The sequence below is a fragment of the Myotis myotis genome, unplaced genomic scaffold (assembly GCF_014108235.1).
Source record: "Myotis myotis isolate mMyoMyo1 unplaced genomic scaffold, mMyoMyo1.p scaffold_m19_p_4, whole genome shotgun sequence".
NCBI classification, from domain to species: Eukaryota; Metazoa; Chordata; class Mammalia; order Chiroptera; family Vespertilionidae; genus Myotis; species Myotis myotis.
The window spans coordinates 113,268,603-113,290,621 of NW_023416346.1; the positions used below are offsets into that span (position 1 = coordinate 113,268,603).

General features: G+C 39.7%; 2 protein-coding genes across 2 annotated transcripts in view; one reads left to right on the top strand and one right to left on the bottom strand.

Moving 5' to 3' along the window:
• IL1RAPL1 (interleukin 1 receptor accessory protein like 1) overlaps positions 1-22,019 on the bottom strand; it is a 749,920-nt gene that overhangs the window by 657,722 nt on the left and 70,179 nt on the right. The gene's annotated exons all lie outside the window — the stretch shown is intronic.
• On the top strand, positions 649-2,861 carry LOC118654263 (transcription factor SPT20 homolog; the record flags this gene model as incomplete). The annotated part of the gene is made up of 2 exons (XM_036305597.1): positions 649-2,535; positions 2,808-2,861. Coding segments are annotated over exons 1-2 (1,911 nt in total), but the record flags the coding sequence as incomplete, so codon positions are not given.

Consider the following 22,019-nt stretch of genomic DNA (forward strand, 5'->3'; position numbering starts at 1 on the left):
GAAACTGAACTCCTTCACCACCAGTTACTTGTCCTTTTGTGCCAATCTTACCATATTATCTCCCTCATAATTCATTCTCAGAGGTAGCTGTTTGTTGAACATACATGCATTTTTTACGGGAAGGAGGAGAGCATATAGGGCATATTTATTTTGTATTTTTCTCTCCTTTGTTCTTTGTTTAAAAAAGAAACACTCGGTGGGGAGGAGGAGGACACTGCGTTAGTCCCTAGAAACATTTTTTGTCATTATCTTTTAAAACTGCATGGACTTAACCTAAATGCCTCACCCAACCAACTCGCCAATAGGCAGGGCAGGCATCAGAACAGGAAGTGCCCATGACCGAGGGGGGAGGAAGGTACGCATGCGTACAGAAGTCGGTGCGACTTGAGCATCCCACATGGAGTTCCGGCTGAGATAAGGTCAACGGACGCGAGGCGAGGCCCAGTGCAGAGACCAGAGCCTGTGCAGATAAAGGTATTTTCAGAAACTAGCAATAATTTGATGTAGTGCTCCCTTGGGGACAGGTATCTTGGGGGCCATATTGACCTTAGATAGGTAGCCCACTGCGCAGTCGCGGTATTTACAAAACGGTGTATCAATGTTAAAGGTGGATTATTCACACTGTGCGACAGCGCACTTAAGTTTTCTCTTCTTTTAGGGCCCCCGCTTTATGTCACAATGCAAAGAGCTTTAGAACAAGCTATGGACTACGCGGATCGTGTCATTGAAAGCGCCCAACAGAGACCTCCTCGGAGGAAATCCTCATCCACTAGGGGGAAATCTCTGCATGAAAAGCTGTATGACATCTACATTGAGGAGTGCGGGAAGGAGCCCGAAGGTACGGAGGAATTAACGCGCAATGTGAACTTGCTGGAGAAGCTTGTTCAGAGGGAGTCCTTGCCCCGTTTAGTGGTCAACCTATACCCAGGCGAGGAGGGGTATTCGCTGATGATAAAGGGAGACAATGAACTCTATTCAGAGACCATTAGACTGCCCTATGAGGAAAGGGACTTTCTTGACTACTTGGATGCAGAGGAACTGCCTCCTATTTTGGTGGATGCCCTGGAAAACTCGCAAGCTAATGTTTTTCAGAGCGGGTGTGTCATCACAGAAGTGCGGGACTATAGACAGTGCACTAACGGGGACCGCAGTCGTTACCAAAGCAGACATGTTCTCTTACGCCCTACGATGCAGACGTTAGTTTCTGATGTACACGCCATAACCAGCAATAACCAGACATGGACCCAGGAAGACAGACTTTCACTTGAGAGCCAGCTGATCTTAGCTACAGCTGAGCCCCTGTGCCTTGATCCTTCTGTATCAGTAGCCTGCATTGAAAACAAGCTGCTCTATAAGAAACAAAAGATGAACACTCCCCCAATGAGAAGGAATTTCAAGAGGTATTCTACAGCCTCCCTGAATTGGCAGCAGAAGCTGTCTTATAGTTCACCCCCTCCTGAGCTAAGGGCATGGGATTTTCACAAAAAAAGGAAAGAAAGGCAAGCAGGTCAGCAGGATGACCTCAAATTTCCCAAAGCAGGAAGTTGTGTAGATATGTGGAAACAGCAACCCTGTGACTTGGAGGTCCCTTCTGAAGTGGATGTGGACAAATATGCTAAAGAGGAGAGGTCTGTCGCATATGATGATGCACAACCAACAGTCTGGCCAGCCCTGGAGACACAAGAGGATTCTCTATTTGGATGTGAAGCTGGCGATCCATCCCAGATAACAAAACCGACCGTCATGCAGTCTCTGAATGATCCATTTATCTCTGGAAAGAGAAAGTCACGTAAAAAAGCCAGACGTAGGAGACGGAGACAGATGTCTCACCACCGCTCCTCCACAGATGACCAACCCAGTAGTTCCAGGCCTGGGTCACAGACTGGTGATGGGAAAGCAGCCAGGCAGTCCGAGGAATTGGTGCAGAATTGGGTGGCACAGAGCTCCAGTGGCTCCGCCAGTCTCAGCCAGCTTTCTCCAGGGAGAGCAGCAGAACAGCCTCAGGCTGTGTCAATTCAGTCTCCAGTTGAGGACCAGGGAGGCCAACACACACCTCCAGCCATCCGTCTTCCCTGCAGCTCAGGAAACAGCTCCTGGGACAACAGTTTTACTCCACAGCAGGCAAGCAGCTTTGGTAAATCTCCATCTCATGCCTCTGCTTCAGAGCCACCAAGTCTTCCCAAGAAATCTTCTGTGAAAGGGAACCAAGCTCGCATATTTCCTGCAGCCACCGTGTCTACTGCCAGCACATCACCAAGTACCCTGGCCAGCCAGGTCAAGGCCACCTCTGCTCATCCCAAGGTCACCAAAGTGGTGAGCCCTGCTCATGCAGCCCAGACAGTGGTGAGAGGTTCTACGCCTCTGAAGGGCTTTACCGCTAGGACCAAGACTCCTGTAGCCATCAAGCCCAGAATTCTGTGCCTAGGAGGCCAGCGGCCAGCACCTATACAGCCTGCTTTACCAAAGCCTCCTTCACAAGGCATTAAAATTATTTTTAAAAATACTCCGGAGCTCACACCCATAGCTCTAATCCAAGTCCCAGGTTCAGCCATTTTGAACACCCAGATGCAGCCACAGCAGCAGCCCCAGCGGCAGCCACAGCAGCAACCCCAGCGGCAGCCACAGCAGCAGCCACAGCGGCAGCCACAGCAGCAACCCCAGCGGCAGCCACAGCAGCAGCCCCAGCGGCAGCCACAGCAGCAGCCCCAGTGGCAACCCCAGCAGCAGCCACAGCAGCAACCCCAGCAGCAGCCCCAGCAGCAGCCCCAGCGGCAGCCACAGCAGCAGCCCCAGTGGCAACCCCAGCAGCAGCCCCAGCGGCAGCCACAGCAGCAACCCCAGCGGCAGCCACAGCAGCAGCCCCAGCGGCAACCCCAGCAGCAGCCCCAGCGGCAGCCACAGCAGCAACCACAGCGGCAGCCACAGCAGCAGCCCCAGTGGCAGCCACAGCAGCAGCCACAGCGGCAACCCCAGCAGCAGCCACAGCAGCAACCCCAGCGGCAGCCACAGCAGCAGCCACAGTGGCAACCCCAGCAGCAGCCCCAGCGGCAGCCACAGCAGCAGCCGCAGCAGCAGCAACCCCAGTGGCAGCCACAGCAGCAGCCACAGGGGCAACCCCAGCAGCAGCCCCAGCGGCAGCCACCGCAGCAACCACAGTGGCAGCTACAGCAGCAACCCCAGTGGCAGCCACAGCAGCAGCCACAGTGGCAACCCCAGCAGCAGCCCCAGTGGCAGCCACAGCAGCAACTACAGCGGCAGCCACAGCAGCAATCCCAGCAGCAGCCCCAGTGGCAGCCACAGCAGCAACCCCAGCGGCAGCCCCAGCAGCAGCCCCAGCGGCAGCCGCAGCAGCAGCAACCCCAGTGGCAGCCCCAGCAGCAGCCACAGCAGCAACCCCAGCAGCAGCCCCAGCGGCAGCCACGGCAGCAACCCCAGTGGCAGCCACAGCAGCAGCCACAGTGGCAACCCCGGCAGCAGCCCCAGCGGCAGCCACAGCAGCAGCCGCAGCAGCAGCAACCCCAGTGGCAGCCACAGCAGCAGCCACAGTGGCAACCCCAGCAGCAGCCACAGTGGCAACCCCAGCAGCAGCCACAGCGGCAGCCACCGCAGCAAACACAGTGGCAGCCACAGCAGCAACCCCAGTGGCAGCCACAGCAGCAGCCACAGCAGCAGCCACAGCAGCAACCCCAGCAGCAGCCACAGCAGCCACAGCGATTCTACCAGTGGATTCCACGACGTCAGCAACCTCTACATCATTTTCAACAGCCAGTGGCAAAGGGTTCAAGTACAAAAGGTTCAACCCGTCAAAGAATGATCTTACCTGCTCCTCAAGCTGCTATCATTAACCTCAATGAAGTAGGAAGTCTTCTGCAGCCCCAGATGGCCCTGTTGTCTCAGCCTAGCTCTACCCAGACCATACCTGGGCCAAGCCCTCCCCAACAGAGGCTTCTGTTCCCTGCTGCCTTCCAGCAGCTGCCACAGGCCCAGACGGTACAGTTGAGAATTGTGCAGATCCCAGTGACTGTGCCAACCACAGAAGCCCCAAACAGCTCAGCTACCTCCACATCCACATCCACATCCACATCCACATCCACATCCACATCCACATCATCCACACCCACATCCACATCCACATTGTGGCCAGCAGAAAGCAAGCCAGACAAAAGGTAAAATGAATAGAGGCCCACATAGCAAGTCCAGGTCCTGAATCTTACATTATTTTTCTCTTTAAAAACATCAAAACATCAGAAGAGCATTAAATCAAAGGGTTTCTTCTTTTTATTACATTTTTATCTGTAATGTCTCAGTATTTTACATTTCTAGGTGTGCAAACTGTACAGAAGCACAAGCCTATGGATTTTAAGTAAAAACAGGGAAAAAATTTAATGGGGGAAGAAAAGAATGGACTATGAATGAAATGAAAATCCTAGCTCTGCAATTTACTAATCTTATGTCTATTTTATAATGTCTCTGATTTCCTTGTCTGTAACATGTGAATAGAAATATGTACTTATAAAGTTTATCGTCAAGGTTAATGTAAATAATATATACTAAATATTAATTTTTAAATTATATTTAAATTAATTTTAATTATTAAAACAGTAAATATTTGAAGGAAATAAACCTAAGTATTTAAGCTGAAAATAAACTATAGTAATAGCATTAGTGCAAATAATAGTTTTGTTACATTACATAAAAGCGAACCTTAGAATCAATGGAAACTATGCCTTGGAAATTTAATTCTTAGTAAAAAAAAAAAAAAAAGAAAGCACTAGACTTAAAAATAATAAGTAAGGGAATTATTTAAATATATATGTATATAAATATTTAGATAGGTCTAGATATATAGAGAGATTTTAATTCTCTATTAATAAAAAGTAGCCCTTTAACTCTATCTTGATGTCCTGCACAACATGGTGAATTCTCTGTTTAATAAAACTGGATGCATTAGAAACTTGTAATTCATTCTTCAGTAATTGAGGGATGATTTTAATATATGACTCAATATCATTTGTCAGACAGTATTCTTCAAATGCATTATTCAGGTTGTGCTTATTATTTTACAAACACTTCATAATATACAAATGCACCTGTTGTCTGCCATTCATCTTGCTCTATTCTGTCTTAATTATTTTGTCCCCATCAGACAGGATAATAATCACAAGAGAGAAAAGGTAAAGTTTTTTTTACTTATAATGGATAAGTGAATGAAAATGATAAGTTTAGGTGAACTGATGAAACAAATTACAACAGGGAATTATAGGGGAAAGAATGAGTAATTGGGATATAAAAATACCTTTGTATATATCTGTTAATTAAAAATGATTTCTGTAGCTTCTAAGCAACATATTTTAGGATAATATTATAAGGTAGGAACTAAAAGTCTAGATCAAATCTCACTCCCCCCAAGAGCTTGAGTAAATTGAAACATGGAATATATATATATTCCTAAGCGACCAAACTACTGATAGACTGGTCGCTATGAGGCGCACTGACCACAACTGGGTAGACACTCAACACAGGAGCTGCCCCCTGGTGGTCAGGGTGCTCCCACAGCCAACCTCCCGTGGTCCCTCCCCCCTGCTGGCCAGGTGGTCAATGTGCTCCTACAGCCAACCTCCTGTGTCCGACCAACCTCCTGCAGTCCTTCCCCCTGGCCAGCCAGCCCCAATCGGCCCCGACTGGGACTGGGTGAGACAGCCCCGATCAGCCTTGATTGCCACACAGGCTGAGGGACCGCACCCATGAATAAATTCATGCACCAGGACTCTAGTATTTTATAAGCAAATATAAATATTTATTTCACTTCACTTGACACTATCGTTCTGATTTTCTGGAATTGAAGATTGCTTGAAAAGAATGAGTTATTGAAAGCATTTACAGTTAATTTTTGTTAAATAGTTGTTTTCTTGACTTTATTTGATTGTAATGATATTTGCTATTTGAGCTACCCCTGTGGATGACCAGTAAACATCTTTCACTTAATGTGTCCAAATGTCATAATATTCATCATCTCTCAAAGCTTATAAGAACCTTCACTATTTGGTGGTAGAATAATTCACAAAGTACTAGAATTAATTATCAAGTAAGTAACTTTCAATAATTTTAAAAAGCAGAAAATCTATCTGCACATCCTTATCATCCCTTCTACTCAAACTTGTGGACTTGGAGGGATTCTTAGAGAAATTTTCAGACTTCCTTGTTTTGTTGATTAGATCCTTTATTCTTAATGGCCTGTCACATTCACATTTAGAGTCAGAAAGCAAACATAGGGAAATCAAATTCTGAGTGAAGTATTTTGTATCAAAGTTTCAAGTTTGACAATACTACTTCCCTATCCCTACAGCACTCAGAAACCCTTGAGCATTTCTGTTTAACACAGAGAACAGGCTAGAAATAATACTAGGCATGCCAATTACTCATTTGAAAGTTTTCATTCTTTTTCCACAATTTTTAAAAGCCCCTCTCCCTTATTTTTTATTAAAGTATACTTGACATACAGGTGTACAACATAAAGACTCAACATTCCTATTCCTTATGATGCAGTCACCACAAAAGTCTATTCATTATACCTTATCACGATAACATTGTGTATTTTCCCTATGCTGAACTTTGTATCCCTGTGCTTTTAAAAATAAGTGTAGGTTGGTGCCGCTTATTCTTCTTCACCTTTTTCAGCCATCCCTGCACCGCCTTCCCCTCCAGCAAGCATTCATTTGTTCTCTGTATGTGAGTCTGCTTCTGTTTTATTTGTTCATTTGTTTTGTTTTCTTAACAGCTGAACCACTACCCAATTTAGGTAACAAATGATATATAAAAGTTGGAGGTAGAATGAGTCCTGACTTTAGCAAATAGATGTATGGTGCAATATTTTCACCTGTGACATTTCTCACCAAGTCACACTACTTTGCTTAAACTCCTTCCCTGCATCTTCATACCCCATGGAATCAAATTCAAACTTCTGTTCATCAAAACTGATATTTTTTGACCTGGAATTTGGCTGTCACTTCTGCCCATCTCCTAGTACATCCCCATTCACATCGATGGCTTTGGAAGCACTTAACTACTGCTGTCCCTGATGTGTCATGTTCTTCTTCAATTTCATGTATTGGTGGAGACCTGCAACCAGGAACTCCTTTCCATTCTCAGCTCATCATTTAATAATCAGCCTAAGCAACACACCTCTGGCATCTATTTTTCATAGTATCCTTTATGACATTTCAAAGTATTTCACAGGGTTATTTGTGGATCAAATATGACAGTAAATATAAAGAAAATAAGAATTGAAAAAATATAGTAATGTAAGTATACATTTCAAAGTTTTTATTTTTTCCAAACATAGATTAGATGACTTTGTAAGCATTTATAAGGATTAGTACTTTTACTGGAATGATTAAAATTTGACTTTTATATGAAACTAAATATATGTAATGTATATTTATGATCTCTAATACTTTGTGTTGAATGTTACAACTGTCTCTTGAAAACATCAAAAGGATGCTAAATGGGAATTATTATTGTAAAAAACTGGATATATAAAAATAATAGTACTTTTACCAGTATTTAAATATAATTTCTCTTTAGGCAGATATATAACTTAATAATTATTTTATTATAGTTATTTTAATTTAACTTAATAATAGTTAAAATAATACCTATATGTAGGAAGTAAGAAAATGAAATATGGCTTTTTTTGTCTTTGTGGCCTTTAACCAAGAAAATATTACCAAAATAATGATTCAGGTATAGGTCATTCTGATGAACTACAACAGAACAATCTTCTCTTGCAAAATTCCAAGACCAAACGGAGGAACAAGAAGACCAGTCACTAAGATACTTCTTCTTTATTTCAAATCATCCTGTTTCTTATATTTCTTAGAAGTTTTGAATTTGGCGCATATACTAAATCTATGCAAATAAAACAACATTCTCCTGTCTCTGTTTATCTGATAATAGTCTGATGGAGTTTTATTATTAGCTCTTTTTTTTGTTTTGTTTTTCCTCTTTTTCTTTTTTTTTCTTTTTTGTTCAATCCCTCCACTCCCCCCACCCACCCATCCCATTTCCCTGTACAGATCTCAGCCTGACCTCTACCTATGAGTCTGTTTCTATTTTCCTTGTAAGATTGGGGTGCTAGGTTTGGGATGACAGGACTTAAAAAAGAAATGCGGTGGGAAAGTGGAGAATTGTTTGCTTAATGAGTAGAGTTTCAGTTTCCCCAAATGAAAAAGTTCTAGTGATTTATTGCACAACAATGTGAACATGCCTAGTATTACTGAAGTATATACCTAACAATGGTTTACATGGTAAATTCCATGTTATTATTTTTTACCACAATTAATACTTAAAGCAACAATAATAAAACAGATGTGGCATACAAAATCTTTCATTTTCAGGGGCCTTAAGGGCACTTTAGTCACCTATGTGCTTAGAGCAGGATGGTTCAGAACACAACCCTCTGGAGCCAGACTGTCTAATTTCAAAACCTGGCTCTGCCACTTACTACTTGTGGGACCAGGGGTAAGTCACTTAGCTTTTCCATGCCTCAGCTTCTTAAACTGCAAAATGGAGATATTCAGCCCTAACCGGTTTGGCTCAGTGGATAGAGCGTCGGCCTGCGGACTGAAGGGTCCCAGGTTCGATTCCGGTCAAGGGCATGTACCTTGGTTGCGGGCACATCCCCAGTGGGAGGTGTGCAGGAGGCAGCTGATCGATGTTTCTCTCTCATTGATGTTTCTAACTCTCTATCCCTCTCCCTTCCTCTCTGTAAAAAATCAAGAAAATATATTTTTAAAAAATGGAGATATTCAATAGGTCTGTTTTCACATAGTTGTTACAAGATTTAAAGAAGATGATATTTTGCCCTAGCCAGTTTGGCTCGGTGGATAGAGCATCGGCCTGCAGGCCAAAGGGTTCCAGGTTCGATTCTGGTCGAGGGCAGATACTTTGATTATAGGCTCCTCCCGGGCCTGGGCTAGGGCCTGTGCAGGAGGCAACCAATTGATGTGTTTCTTTCACATTGATGTTTCTTTCTGTCTTTTCCTTTCCTTAAAAATCAATGGAAAAATATCCTCAGGTGAGGATTAACAAAAAACAAAAAGCAAAACAAAACAAAAAGATGATATTTTAAAGCTATTTAAATATTCCATAAATTCTCCAGAATAACTAAAATGAAGGGGTTATTCTCACCAAATTTAAAAGATATTCTTTAGATAATGTAACAATACAAGGCTATCTGGCAAAAATGAAATTACTGTGGTGAGCAACAGAGACCACCTCGAAGTGGTGCTAATTTTCCAATGCAAATAAATGAGATCTACATTACCACTGATTTTCAAAATGATGTGGCATCAGTTTTCTGATGCTCTGGACACAACAAGCAAATGATAGTTTCTAATATAAGCCCCAAATCTAACATCCCAACAGGAGACCCCCCTGAATTGCAAATTAAGTTGCCTCACATACACTCCATTCCACAAAGCCTGTTTCAAGCTAGGTGGCTATAGGAGTTTATTTAATAACTGATGATTCCCCCAGGCAAAGAGAGAGAAGGCCAGTGAGCACAATGCTTCAGAATGGAAGAGAGCCTGAGGATACCCTTGTAGGCACCAGTCAAAACCAGCAGGACTCAGTCACCCACCTAAAGTGCTTACCAGTAACTATAAAGTGGTTGCCATACCTTGCATTCATTCATTCCATTCAAAATATTTATTGAGCATCTATTATAGGATAGATCGTGTCAAAGCTCTAAAGACACAGCAGTAAATGAGACCTAATGTCTTTCAAAAGCTCACAGTCTAGTACATAAATATTGGCAAAGTAGAGAAAACTATAGTGTGGCTTCCAAAACAAATTTTAAGCATGCAAGTTATGCATTAACCTTTTTAGTTTTTAGACTCTATGGTATTCAATGATAATTTTAAGAAACTTTCCAATTTAGGATTTAAAATGGAAATAGCAACAGACCTCCAGATGTAGTGTTGACATAATATCACTTTTTTTAAATCACTTGCTCTCATTTCAGCTTAATAAGCTCTCTTGGCTCTCATCTTTCAATGTTTAATCCAAAGCAATTAAACTGATATGCAAATGCCATTTGCATTGCTTTAAGAGTGACACTTAATACACAATCTCATTATAATAGGCAACTAGAATGTTTGTAGAATGATCGGCTCATTTTTATTTTTAAAATATGTGTTTTCTTGTAATGTCTACTTATAAATAAAATGTACACACACACAGATTTCATTTGATAAATGCCATGAGGATATATTTGTCTTGTATACTGAACACAGTCAATACCATGTGATATTTCTATTTAAAAGCTTGCTATTCTTTTGCTCAATCTCTACAGAAATAAATATTTTAGCTACTGAATCACATTAACAAAAATTACAAGGTAGCCCTAGCCGGTTTGGCTCAGTGGATAGAGCATTGGCCTGTGGTCTGAAGGGTCCCAGGTTTGATTCTGGTCAGGGGTACATGCCTGGGTTGCGGGCTCAATCCCCAGTGGGGGCATGCGCGAGGCAGCTGATCAATGATTCTCTCTCTCATCACTGATGTTTCTATCTCTCTCTCCCTCTCCTTTCCTCTCTGAAATCAATAAAAATATATTTTAAAAAATTATAAGGTAAGTGTGTGTGTGTGTGTGTGTGTGTGTGTGTCTGTGTGTATCTGTGTGTATTTAAGGCAGTTTGCCATTTAGGATTTAGTTCTAACTAGAAAATTATAAGGTAATAGTGGAAATGCCAGATATGCTTTATGAGAATAGATTCAATTAGTTAGGCTTGTTTGGTAGACTGGTTGTATTAATGGTCCCAGTTTTTAACTCCTACATCTACTGATGCCCTTTGAAATGTAATCTCCACTCTGAATCCATCCACCATGTGATTTGCTTGGGCCAATGGGATGTGAGAAGTCATTATGCAGAGGCTTGAGTTATACTTAGACATCTCTTTTTCCTTTGTTGCCCCACTGCTGTTAACATGAGAACATGCCTGAGGAAGAAAGTCTCATAGAACTAGATTCTAGCCTCCCCACCCCAGTTATTCATCTGAGGTCATCCTAAATCAGTCAACAAGTAGTTGACTTCTACAGAGGAATTCAGCTGTAGTTGGCTAGGTTTAGGAGGTAGTATATTTTCCATCTCTGAGAGCCATTATTTTTTTATCGGTTAAGAAAAACATTATGTAGGATGGTACATATCACTGCCTTAAGATTTAATAGATTTTTTCTTTTGAATGGATTTTCCATTAATCATTATTCACTAACATTCAAACAACCGGAAGCTAGATAGAAAGATACTCTATTAAGCAGAAAGATGTATCAGAATTTGAACATTTCTTCAAAAAGGAAATACATTTCAATTAAAAGCCTTGCCTAGTAGCTCAAAAACTACTTGGTGGCCAAACTAATTTTTTAAATATATTTTATTGATTTTTTACAGAGAGAAAGGGAGAGGGACAGAGTTAGAAACATCGATGAGAGAGAAATATTGATCAGCTGCCTCCTGCACACCCCCCACTAGGGATGTGCCCGCAACCAAGGTACAACACCCTTGACCAGAATTGAACCTGGGACCCTTTAGTCCGTAGGCCGATGTTCTGTCCACTGAGCCAAACCAGTTAGGGCCAAACTAATATTAATAATACATTTATATTAGTCCCACCCATTCACTAAAAACATTTATTAAGAAACTACTATGTACTACATTGTCCAAAGTTCTGGAAAACAAAATAGATAATCTTTAAGACTTTTTTTAAGTGCTTTGCTTGGTAAACTCAACTTTTAAAAAATCCTTAGTTAAACCAAAAACATAAAAATCAGCTTTATAAAAATTGTGTGACACAAATAATAAATTAAAATATTAATTTCTGTTTATGTACAAAAAGAAAAAAATATATAAAAAAGTGAAATATGTGATCTAGAATTAATCTGGACTTAATTTTATTTAAATTTTGACTCCTATAATTATTTTCTTCCTAATCTATTCCATCTGTGACCCCAGACTTACATGACTAAAAACCATTTAGGAAAATGTAAAAACTTGCAGTTTAGCATGATCCTAAGACAAACAGTTGGCCAATTGACCAAACCTTGAATTGTGGAAAACCATATCTCCTGTCAGGAGTGCAAAAGGATTTGGAGTATGGGGCCAAGGTGAGGAAGATGGGCTTAAATCCAAGATCCACCATTTATTAGTGAACTATGCCATTGGTATTTTAATAGTGATTACACTGAATCTATAGATTGCTTTGGATAGTATGGACATTTTAATCATGCTATGTCTACTGATCCATGAACACGGTATATTCTTCCACTTGCTCACTATTGGTGTATAAAAATGCCATCAATTTCTGGGTGTTAATTTTGTATCCTGCTACATTGCCTAATTGATTTATTAAATCTAGTAGTTTCTTGGTGGAGTTGTCTGACCTTATTTGTCTGGCCTTATGTCAGTAATTGAAATTCTTTAACTTATTACTATATACCTGCTTTAAAGTCCAGAGGTGTACTACACTGAATACAACCTTCTGATATTATAATTGTTTATCGCTCACAGGCATTTTTTTCTGATTCTACAGATCCACACAATACTTTCTTACCTATATTAAGAACCTAAGATGTAAAAAGAAGCCCCTCTGCCCCCAAAAAGATAAAGACATTACAAAGAAAGAGAATTACAGGCCAATATCCCTGATGAACATATATGCTAAAGTCCTCAACAAAATATTAGCAAATAGGATCCAGCAATTCATTAAAAAGATCATACATCATGACCAAGTGAGATTTTTTTCCAGGGATGCAATGCTGGTACAATATTTGCAAATCAATAAATGTGATACATCACATAAACAAACTGAAAGACAAAAATCACGTGATCATATCAATACTAGTAGACGCAGAAAAAGCATTCCACAAAATCTAATACCCATTTTTTATTACAAAAAAAAACTCTCAGCAAAGTGAGAATAAAGGGATCCTACCTCAACATAATAAATACTATATATGACAAACCTACAGCCAACAAGATATTCAAAGGGCAAAACTAAAACCATTTCCCCTAAGAACATGAAAAAGACAGGGATGTCCACTTTTACCACTCTTATTCAACTCGTCTGATCACAAGTGCTAGCCACAGCAATCAGACAAGGAGAAAACATAAAAGGGTCATCCAAACTGGAGAGGAGTAAGTAAAACTCTCATTATTCACAGATGACATGATTTGTACATAGAAAACCCTAAAGACACCACCAAGAAACGACTAGATTTAATAAGTCAATTAGGCAATGTAGCAGGATACAAAATTAACACCCAGAAATTGATGGAATTTTTATACACCAATAGTGAACAAGTGGACGAATATACCATGTTCATGGATCAGTAGACTTAGCATGATTAAAATGCCCATACTACCCAAAGCAATCTATAGATTCAATGTAATCACTATTAAAATACCAATGGCATAGTTCACAGATTGAGAACAAATACTCCAAAAATTTATATGGAACCAAAAAAGACCCCGAGTAGCCGCAGCAATCTTGATAAAGAAGAACAAAGTTGGAGGGATCACAAGACCAGATATCAAGTTATACTACAAAGCCACTGTACTCAAAACAGCCTGGTACTGGCATAAGAATAGGCATATAGTTCAATGGAACAGAACAGAGACCCCAGAAATTGATGCAAGCCATTACACTCAATTAATATTTGACTAAGGAGGAAAGAGCATACAATGGAGTCAATATATTCTCTTTAATAAATGGTGTTAGGAAAATTGGACAGATACATGCAAAAAAATGAAACTAGACCACCAACTTACACCATACACCAAAACAAACTCAAAATAGATAAAAGACTTAAATGTGAGTTGTGAGACCATAAAAATCCTATAAGAAACGATGGGCAGCAAAATCTCAGATAACTCTGGTAGCACTATGTTTGTAGACACATCTTCTAGGGCAGTGGTCGGCAAATTGCGGCTTGGCAAACCGCAGCTTGTGAGCCACATGCGGCTCTTTGGCCCCTTCAGTGTGGCTCTTCCACAAAATACCGACTTCTGCGCATGGGCCACGAAGTTTCAATCGCACTGTACATACTTGCCCGCATGTGGTATTTTGTGGAAGAGCCACACTGAAGGGGCCAAAGAGCCGCATGTGGCTAGTGAGCCGCAGTTTGCCGACCATGGTTCTAGGGCAAGGGAAACAAGGAAAAACAAACAAATGGGACTATATCAAACTAAAAAGCTTCTGCACAGCAAAGGAAATCATCAACAAAATGAAAAGGGATCCCACTGTACGGGAGAACATGTTTGACAATGATTCATCTGATAAAGGGTAGAGATCCAAAATATATAAGGAAATCATACAACTTAACCAAAGGAAGACAAGCAATCCAATTAAAAAATGGGCAAATATCAAATAGACACTTCTCTAAAGTGGGCATACAGATGGTCAAGAGACATATGAAACATATGCTCAAAGTCACTGATCACCAGAGAGTTGCAAATTAAAATGACAATGAGGTATCACCTCACACCTGTCAGAATGGCTACCATCAACAAATGACAAGTGCTGGTGAGGATGTGGAGAATAGGGAACTCTAGTAAACTGCTGGTGGGAATTCAGACTGGTGTAAGCACTGTGGAAAAGAGTATGGTGTTTCCTCAAAAAAATTAAATATGGAAAACTGTCATTTGACCCAAAGATCCCACTTCTAGGAATAGATCCTAAGAAACCCAAAACACCAATCAGAAAGAATGCATCCCTATGTCCATAGCACTGCAATTTACAATAGCTAAGATCTGAAGACAGCCCAAGTGCCCATCAGGAGATGAGTGGATAAAAAAGCTGTTTTACATTTACACCATGGAATACTAAGCAGCAGAAAAAAAAAAAAAGGATCTTTTATCCATTGTGATAGCATGGAGGGACCTGGAGAGTTTTATGCTAAGTGAAATAAGTCAGAGAAAGACAAGTATCACATAATCTCACTCATATGTGGAATCTAATGAATAAACTGATGAACAAAATAGATCCAGAGATAATAGAAGCCTGGAACAGACTGTGGAATCTCAGAGGGAAGGCGGGAGAGGGTGGGTGGGAGAGATCAACCAAAGAACTTCTATGCATATATGCACAACCCATGTACATAGACAATAGGGTGGTGAAGGTCTGGGGTGGGGAAGGGGGGTGGGGGTGAGCTAGAAGAGGTCAATGGGAGAAAAAGGGGGGCATACATAATACTTTCAACAATAAAGATTTTTAAAAAATAAGAAACTAAATTGTTATAAAAATAAATTAAAAAGCCAAAAGACTTGCAGCCAGTTAGTATAATGGTTTACCTCATACACTTCTTTTTACTTTGATTATAACACTTGAATTTACAAACTAAATTGTTCTGACACCCAGGAAGAAAGAAATAATTACTATTTGGGGATTATAGCTTTATGCCATAATTTGGCTGTAACCATTGGAGTTGTTTTAGCATGATCAAAAAGAAAAATACTTTTTAAACAAAGTGTCTGACAAGGCTAAATAAATCACTGGAATATAGATTGCCCTTTAGAATGATATAGTCCACTCATTTCATTCTTCCTAGAACACTTCACATTTTGTACCCATTCCTTGGGTTCTTCTCATGGTATTAGATATAAGATATTTGCATTATTAAATGCAATTGCTGTTGGTTTTCTACATACCAAGTTCTGCATAATCATTCAAAAAGAAAAATACTTTTTAAACAAAGCATTTATTGGACCTACTAACCCCAGTCACTATAGCCTAAGTTTATTGGTGGCACAGGTCTGGAAGGGTGGGGATAGGGGGCTTGGTCAAATCTCCAATTGGAGAGAACCCCAATCCAGTAAAACTAAGAGCTCCATCCTCAAGAAAAGGATGAAACATAACTAAACTTGACACTCCCCAACCCTCACATATCCTTAAGGTAAATTTATAGAACAAATTCATATTACTTAGTCTCCCAAAAAAACACTACCCTTAAGCTATTTATTTCATTTAATTTACAGTGATCCCAGAGTGATCGTACTTTAGGCCCCTGCCAAGGCAAGTGGAAATCTTTTCTAGAAGAGTACCCGTAGGCCTCAGAGAATCTCCCAAAATACTATTTTAAGTAAAATGATCAACTCATTGATAAAACAACAGCAACTAAGCAAAAAGGAAATAGATGCCTTGAGCAAGAATCATGAAAAAGAGCAGCTCTCTCTCCACTCCCTGTAGCGAAACTATAGATATTAGAATTATAAACCAGCAACTCTAAAACAAAGAAATAGAAGACAAGCATAAAGCACATATAGTTATTTCTATACCTGACTACAATAACTGCTTAACCAATTTGAAATAAATAATTCTTAGAATAAAATTTAAACCATGAGGAACATATTTCATACCACATTAAAAACAGATCAACCAAAGGACTTGCATGCATGCATATAAGCCTAACCAATGGACACAGACACCTTGGGGGTGAGGGCGAGTGGGGGGGGCAATGGGGCAATAAGGACACGTATGTAATACCTTAATCAATAGAGAAAAAAATAAAATATTACATTGAAAATCAAAAGAAAATAAATAAATAAATAATTTTGTTCATTAAAAAAACCAGCTGATGAGACAATAGAAATAAAGGATGCAGTGGTGGGGTGGGCAACAGTCAATGAAATATGGGAGTGTTCTCTCACCATCTCCCCAGCATACCTCTTTACTCAGAGTGAGCCATGACTAATGGATATTGGAATACTATTCATGGATCTTGAGGGTCACAGATGATAGTAGGTGAGCTCTGATAAAAGCACAAATGTAAGAACACCAAGGCCACAGATTTCTAGACTGCTTCCTTGGCCTTTATCACCCTTAAAATGTTTTGCTGATAAATGAATAAAAAACTGTGGTATATCTACATAATGCATAGCTGTAAAAAACAAGGATCTCTTACCCTTTATGACAGCATGGATGGATCTGGAGAGTATTATGCTAAGTGAAATAAGCCAGTCAGAGAAAAAGATATACCATGTGATCTCACTAATATGTAGAATCTAATGATAAAAAAATAAACAGATGAACAAAATGGAACCAGATGCATGGATATATAGAACAGACTAGTAGGAGCCAGAGCGTTGAGGGGCTGGGGGTGAGTAGATAAGGAAGGTGAAGGAATTAGCTAAAGAACATATATGAACATCCCATGGACAAGGACAATAGTGTGGTGAGGGCCAACAGAGGAGGAGGTAGGGAGAGGGGGAGGGGGGCGGGAAAACAGTGCTGGGGTAATGGGGGATGTCTGCAATAATGTCAAACTTACGAATTTTTAAAAAGAGATGGGAACAAGGTAGAGAAAAAAAAATCCACTTCTTAAAATAAAATGGTTATGATATGTTAGAAGTTTTTTATCAATAATTTAATTCTATACTTTTTTTCAATATGAAACTGAATGCAGAGCAAAAATAAAAGTGGTATTTTGTACTATAATTAGACTTTCAGAGAAAAATAACAACCAAACGTTAAGTATGTACCTAACAAGGTACGAAGTGTTTCATGCAAATCATCTCCTCAACCCTCAAAAATGTCCTAAACAGAAGTCATTAGTACCCAACTTTGAAACTTAAGGAGATAGATTCAGAGAGGAGAAATAAATGGTAAATGATATAACCGAATTTGAACTCATGTCTGCTGATTGAAGAGCTCAAGCACCTAACAACAAAACTAGTATTATTTTATATCAATAAATTTATTTATGGATATAAATAAATTTATTTATATCCATAATAAAAGAGGGGCCATCTCATTTTAGAAAGTATGATTTACATTTACCGTATACCACTTCAGTAAAGTGTCCCATAAATTCATTCCCAGACCTTAACAATTTAACTATTAAACAGGAAGATTACCACTAGGTAATAGAACACTATCCTAAACATAAGTTGTTTGCTCTTCTACATTAAGAAAAAAATGTCTTAAAATGGTATAGATAAGACAATCTGATAAATATATTCAATTGATATCTAAAAAAATATTCATGTTAGAGCAACGGTCAACTATAAAAAGACAAAGTGTCAAAACAATGAAGGAAAGAGGCTATACTTGGTTACATAGCTAAAAAATTTTAACAGACACCAATGGCAGCACACTGACTATGAGACAGCTGGAGGATATATACAAATTTTAGCTCAATTTTTTTTTAAGTCACAATATTTAGACCAAGGGAGGGCTAGCCTTGTTCTTCTCCATGCTAGTTAGACCGAAAGATGGTGACATAACTGAAAACTATGTTATATGGACCACTGTGAGAATTAGAGAGGCTTAGCTTATAACAGAATATAGGAGCATAAGAAGGGGAAGAGGTAATAGAGCTAGACATGCGTCCAGGTATTTATCCACAGAGGGATCCTAATGATTCCCACTGGAAATTTCTAAATTAATTTTCCCATGTTCGATTGATTAAGCTTAGACCCCACTCAATAATATTCTCCTGGGCCATCCACTCAAGTTTTTTTTTCTGTGTTTTCTATGAGTTTATTTATATATAGGAAAACTCTAGCAAGGATCACAGACAGAGAAGGCATAAAGGTATTACATAGCCTCTGAGCAGCATTTACACTCTGTGCATTACTGGAAATGTAGCCAAAACAGGGCCATGACAGCTTTGTGAAAATATCAGAAGAGCTTTTGTAACAATGAAGTGCAGTTGCTCTAGGGTAGGTCCCAGGATACAGATCTTTGATCAAAAGGAAGGAACTTTGGAGAATTCAGAATGAAGAAGACACTTCTAACTGAATGGTGCAAAAAAAAGAAAAGCCTGCCTCAGGATGGCATGGACTCAAAGTTCAAAAATGGTATAGATAATAATTTGGCAGCTATGGGGAAAGGGCACATACAAAGAGTTCATAGGAGAAAACAGCTAAAAAAAATCTCTCCTCCCCTATCCTACCATTATTTTAGGCTAAAATTTCCAAATTTCTTTCTCTTTATTGAACTTTCTCTGGGACTTCGCACCTCATTTTCATATACAGTCATCCTCATAATTCTCCTAATGTCTTTTTTTGTAAAAAAAAAAAATCTTTATTGTTGAAAGTATTACATATGTCCCCTTTTTTCTCCCATTGACTTCTCTAGCTCACCCTCACCCCCCACCCCAGGCCTTCACCATCCTATTGTCTGTGTCCATGGGTTTTGCATATACGCATACAAGTTCTTTGGTTGATCTCTTCCTACCCACCCTTCCCCGTCTTCCCTTTGTGATTCCACAGTCTGTTCCATGCTTCTATGTCTTGGGCTTATTTTGTTCATCAGTTTATTTTGTTCATTAGAATACCCATATGAGTGAGATCATGTGATACTTACCTTTCTCGGACTGACTTATTTCACTTAGCATAATATTCTCCAGGGCTATTCATTCTGTTGCAAATGATAAGAGTTCTTTCTTTTTTAAAGCTGTGTAGTATTCCATAGTGTAAATGTAAAATAGCTTTTTTATCCATTCTTCTGCTGATGGGCACTTGGGCTGTTTCCAAATCTTAGCTATTGTAAATTGTGCTGCTATGAACATAAGGGTGCATATATTCTGTCTGACTGGTGTTTCGGGATTCTTAGGATATATTCCTAGGAGTGAAATTAGTGGGTCAAATGGGAGTTCCATGTTTAATTTTTTGAAGAAACTCCATACTGTTTTCCACAGTGGCTACACCACTTTGCATTTCCACCAACAGTATACTAGGACTCCCTTTCTCCACATCCTCGCCAGTACTTGTCATTTGTTGATGATAGCCATTCTGACAGGTGTGAGGTGATACCTCATTGTGGTTTTAATTCACATCCTTGGATGATTAGTGACTTTGAGCATTTTTCCATATGTCTCTTGGCCATCTGTATGTCCACTTTGGAGAAGTATCTATTTAGGTCCTTTGACCATATTTTAATTGGATTGTCTGTCTTCCTTTTGTTAAGTTATATGAGTTCTCTATATAGTTTGGAAATTAACCTCTTATTAGCTGAATCATTGGCAAATATGTTCTCCCATGCCATGGGCTGTCTTTTCATTTCATTGATTGTTTCCTTTGCTGTGCAGAAGCTTTTCATTTTGATGTGGTCCCCTTTGTTTATTTTCTCCCTTGTTTCCTTTTCCCTAGATGTATTGGTAAACATATTGCTAATAGAGATGTCTGAGATTTTGCTGCCTATGATTTTTTCTATAAAATTCTTCTAGTGTCTTATATCCATTCAGTTGAAGATCAGAATATATCATCTGTCCAATTTCCTGTTTCTATTCTGATACCACATTATCCTAGTCATTCAAGCAGGAAACCAGTAATTATGAGCCCCTCCCTTTTACCCTCAATCAGTTGCTAAATCATGTGGATTCTGCTTTACACAATGTCTCTCACACCCACCCCCTCCTTTCCAGTACTTTCCCACTGCCCTAGTCAAAGCCTTCACTATTTCTCACTTAGGTCATTTGGTAATGAGCTGTTAACTATCATCCCTTCCTCTAACCTCACCTCCATTATATTTATCTAATATATGACAGCCAAATCACTTTTTCTCAAAAGTAGGCTGGATGAGCAAGGCTATCATTCAAAATTGAAGGGGAAATCAGGAGCTACACAGACAAAAAAAGGCTAAGGTAGTTTATCACTACCAAGCCAGCAATATAAGAAATGCTAAAGGGATTGTTAAAAGAAGAAAAGAAAAAAAAGGGAAGAGGGAACACAGGCACAAAAAATAAAAATGGCTACAAGCAAGTACCTATTAATAATAACTTTAAATGTAAATGGTCTAAATGCTCCAATGAAAAGACATGGAGTGGCTGAATGGATAAGAAAACATGACCCACATATATATGCTGTCTATAAGAGACCCACCTCAGAACAAGAGACTCACATAGACTGAAAGTGAAGGGATGGAAAAATATCTTTCAGGCAAATAGAAATGAAAAAACAGCTGGGGTAGCAATACTTATATCTGACAAAATAGACCTCAATGTGAAGGCCATAATAAGAGATAAGGAAAGAGAGACTAAAAAAGCAATCCCATTTACCATCACACCAAAACAATTAAGATACCTAGGAATAAATTTGACTAAGGAGGTACAAGACCTATATGTGGAAAACTACAGGACACTGAAAAAGGAGATACAGGAGGACATAAACAGATGGAAGAACATACCATGTTCATGGATTGGTAGAATCAACATCATCAAGATGTCCATACTACCCAAAGCAATCTATAGATTCAATGCACTCCCCATTAAAATACCAACGGCATATTTCACAGACCTAGAACAAACATTCCAGACGCACAATGGAATATTATGCTGCGGTAAAAAAGAAGGAACTCTTGCCTTTTGCAACAGCATGGATGGAACTGGAGAGCATTATGCTAAGTGAAATAAGCCAGTCAGAGAAAGATAAATACCACATGATCTCACTCATTTGTGGATTATAGAGAACAACATAGACTGATGAAAAGGGACAGACCCAAAGACTGAGAAACAGCAATCAGGCTATCAATCCCCAGAAGGAAAGTAGGGGAGGGCGGGGGTAAGGGGAAGAGATCAACCGAAGGACTTGTATACATGTATATAAGCCAAACCAATGGACATGGACAACAGGGGGATGGGAGCATGAGTTTGTGTGTTGGGGGGAGGTTGGGGGTTAATGGGGGGGATGAGGACACATTTGTAATACCTTAACTAATAATAATAATAAAAAAAAAAAAAACATTCCAAAACTTCATCTGGAATAACAAAAGACCCCCAACAGCTGCAGCAATCGTGAGAAAAACAAAGTAGATGAGATATCAATACCAGATATTAAGCTGTATTACAAAGCCACTGTTCTCAAAACTGCCTGGTACTGGCACAAGAACAGATATATAGATCAATGGAATAGAATAGAGAACCCAGAAATCGACCCAAATCACTATGCTCAATTAATATTCAACAAAGGAGGCATGAACATACAATGGAGTCAAGACAGCCTCTTCAATAAATGGTGTTGGGAAAAT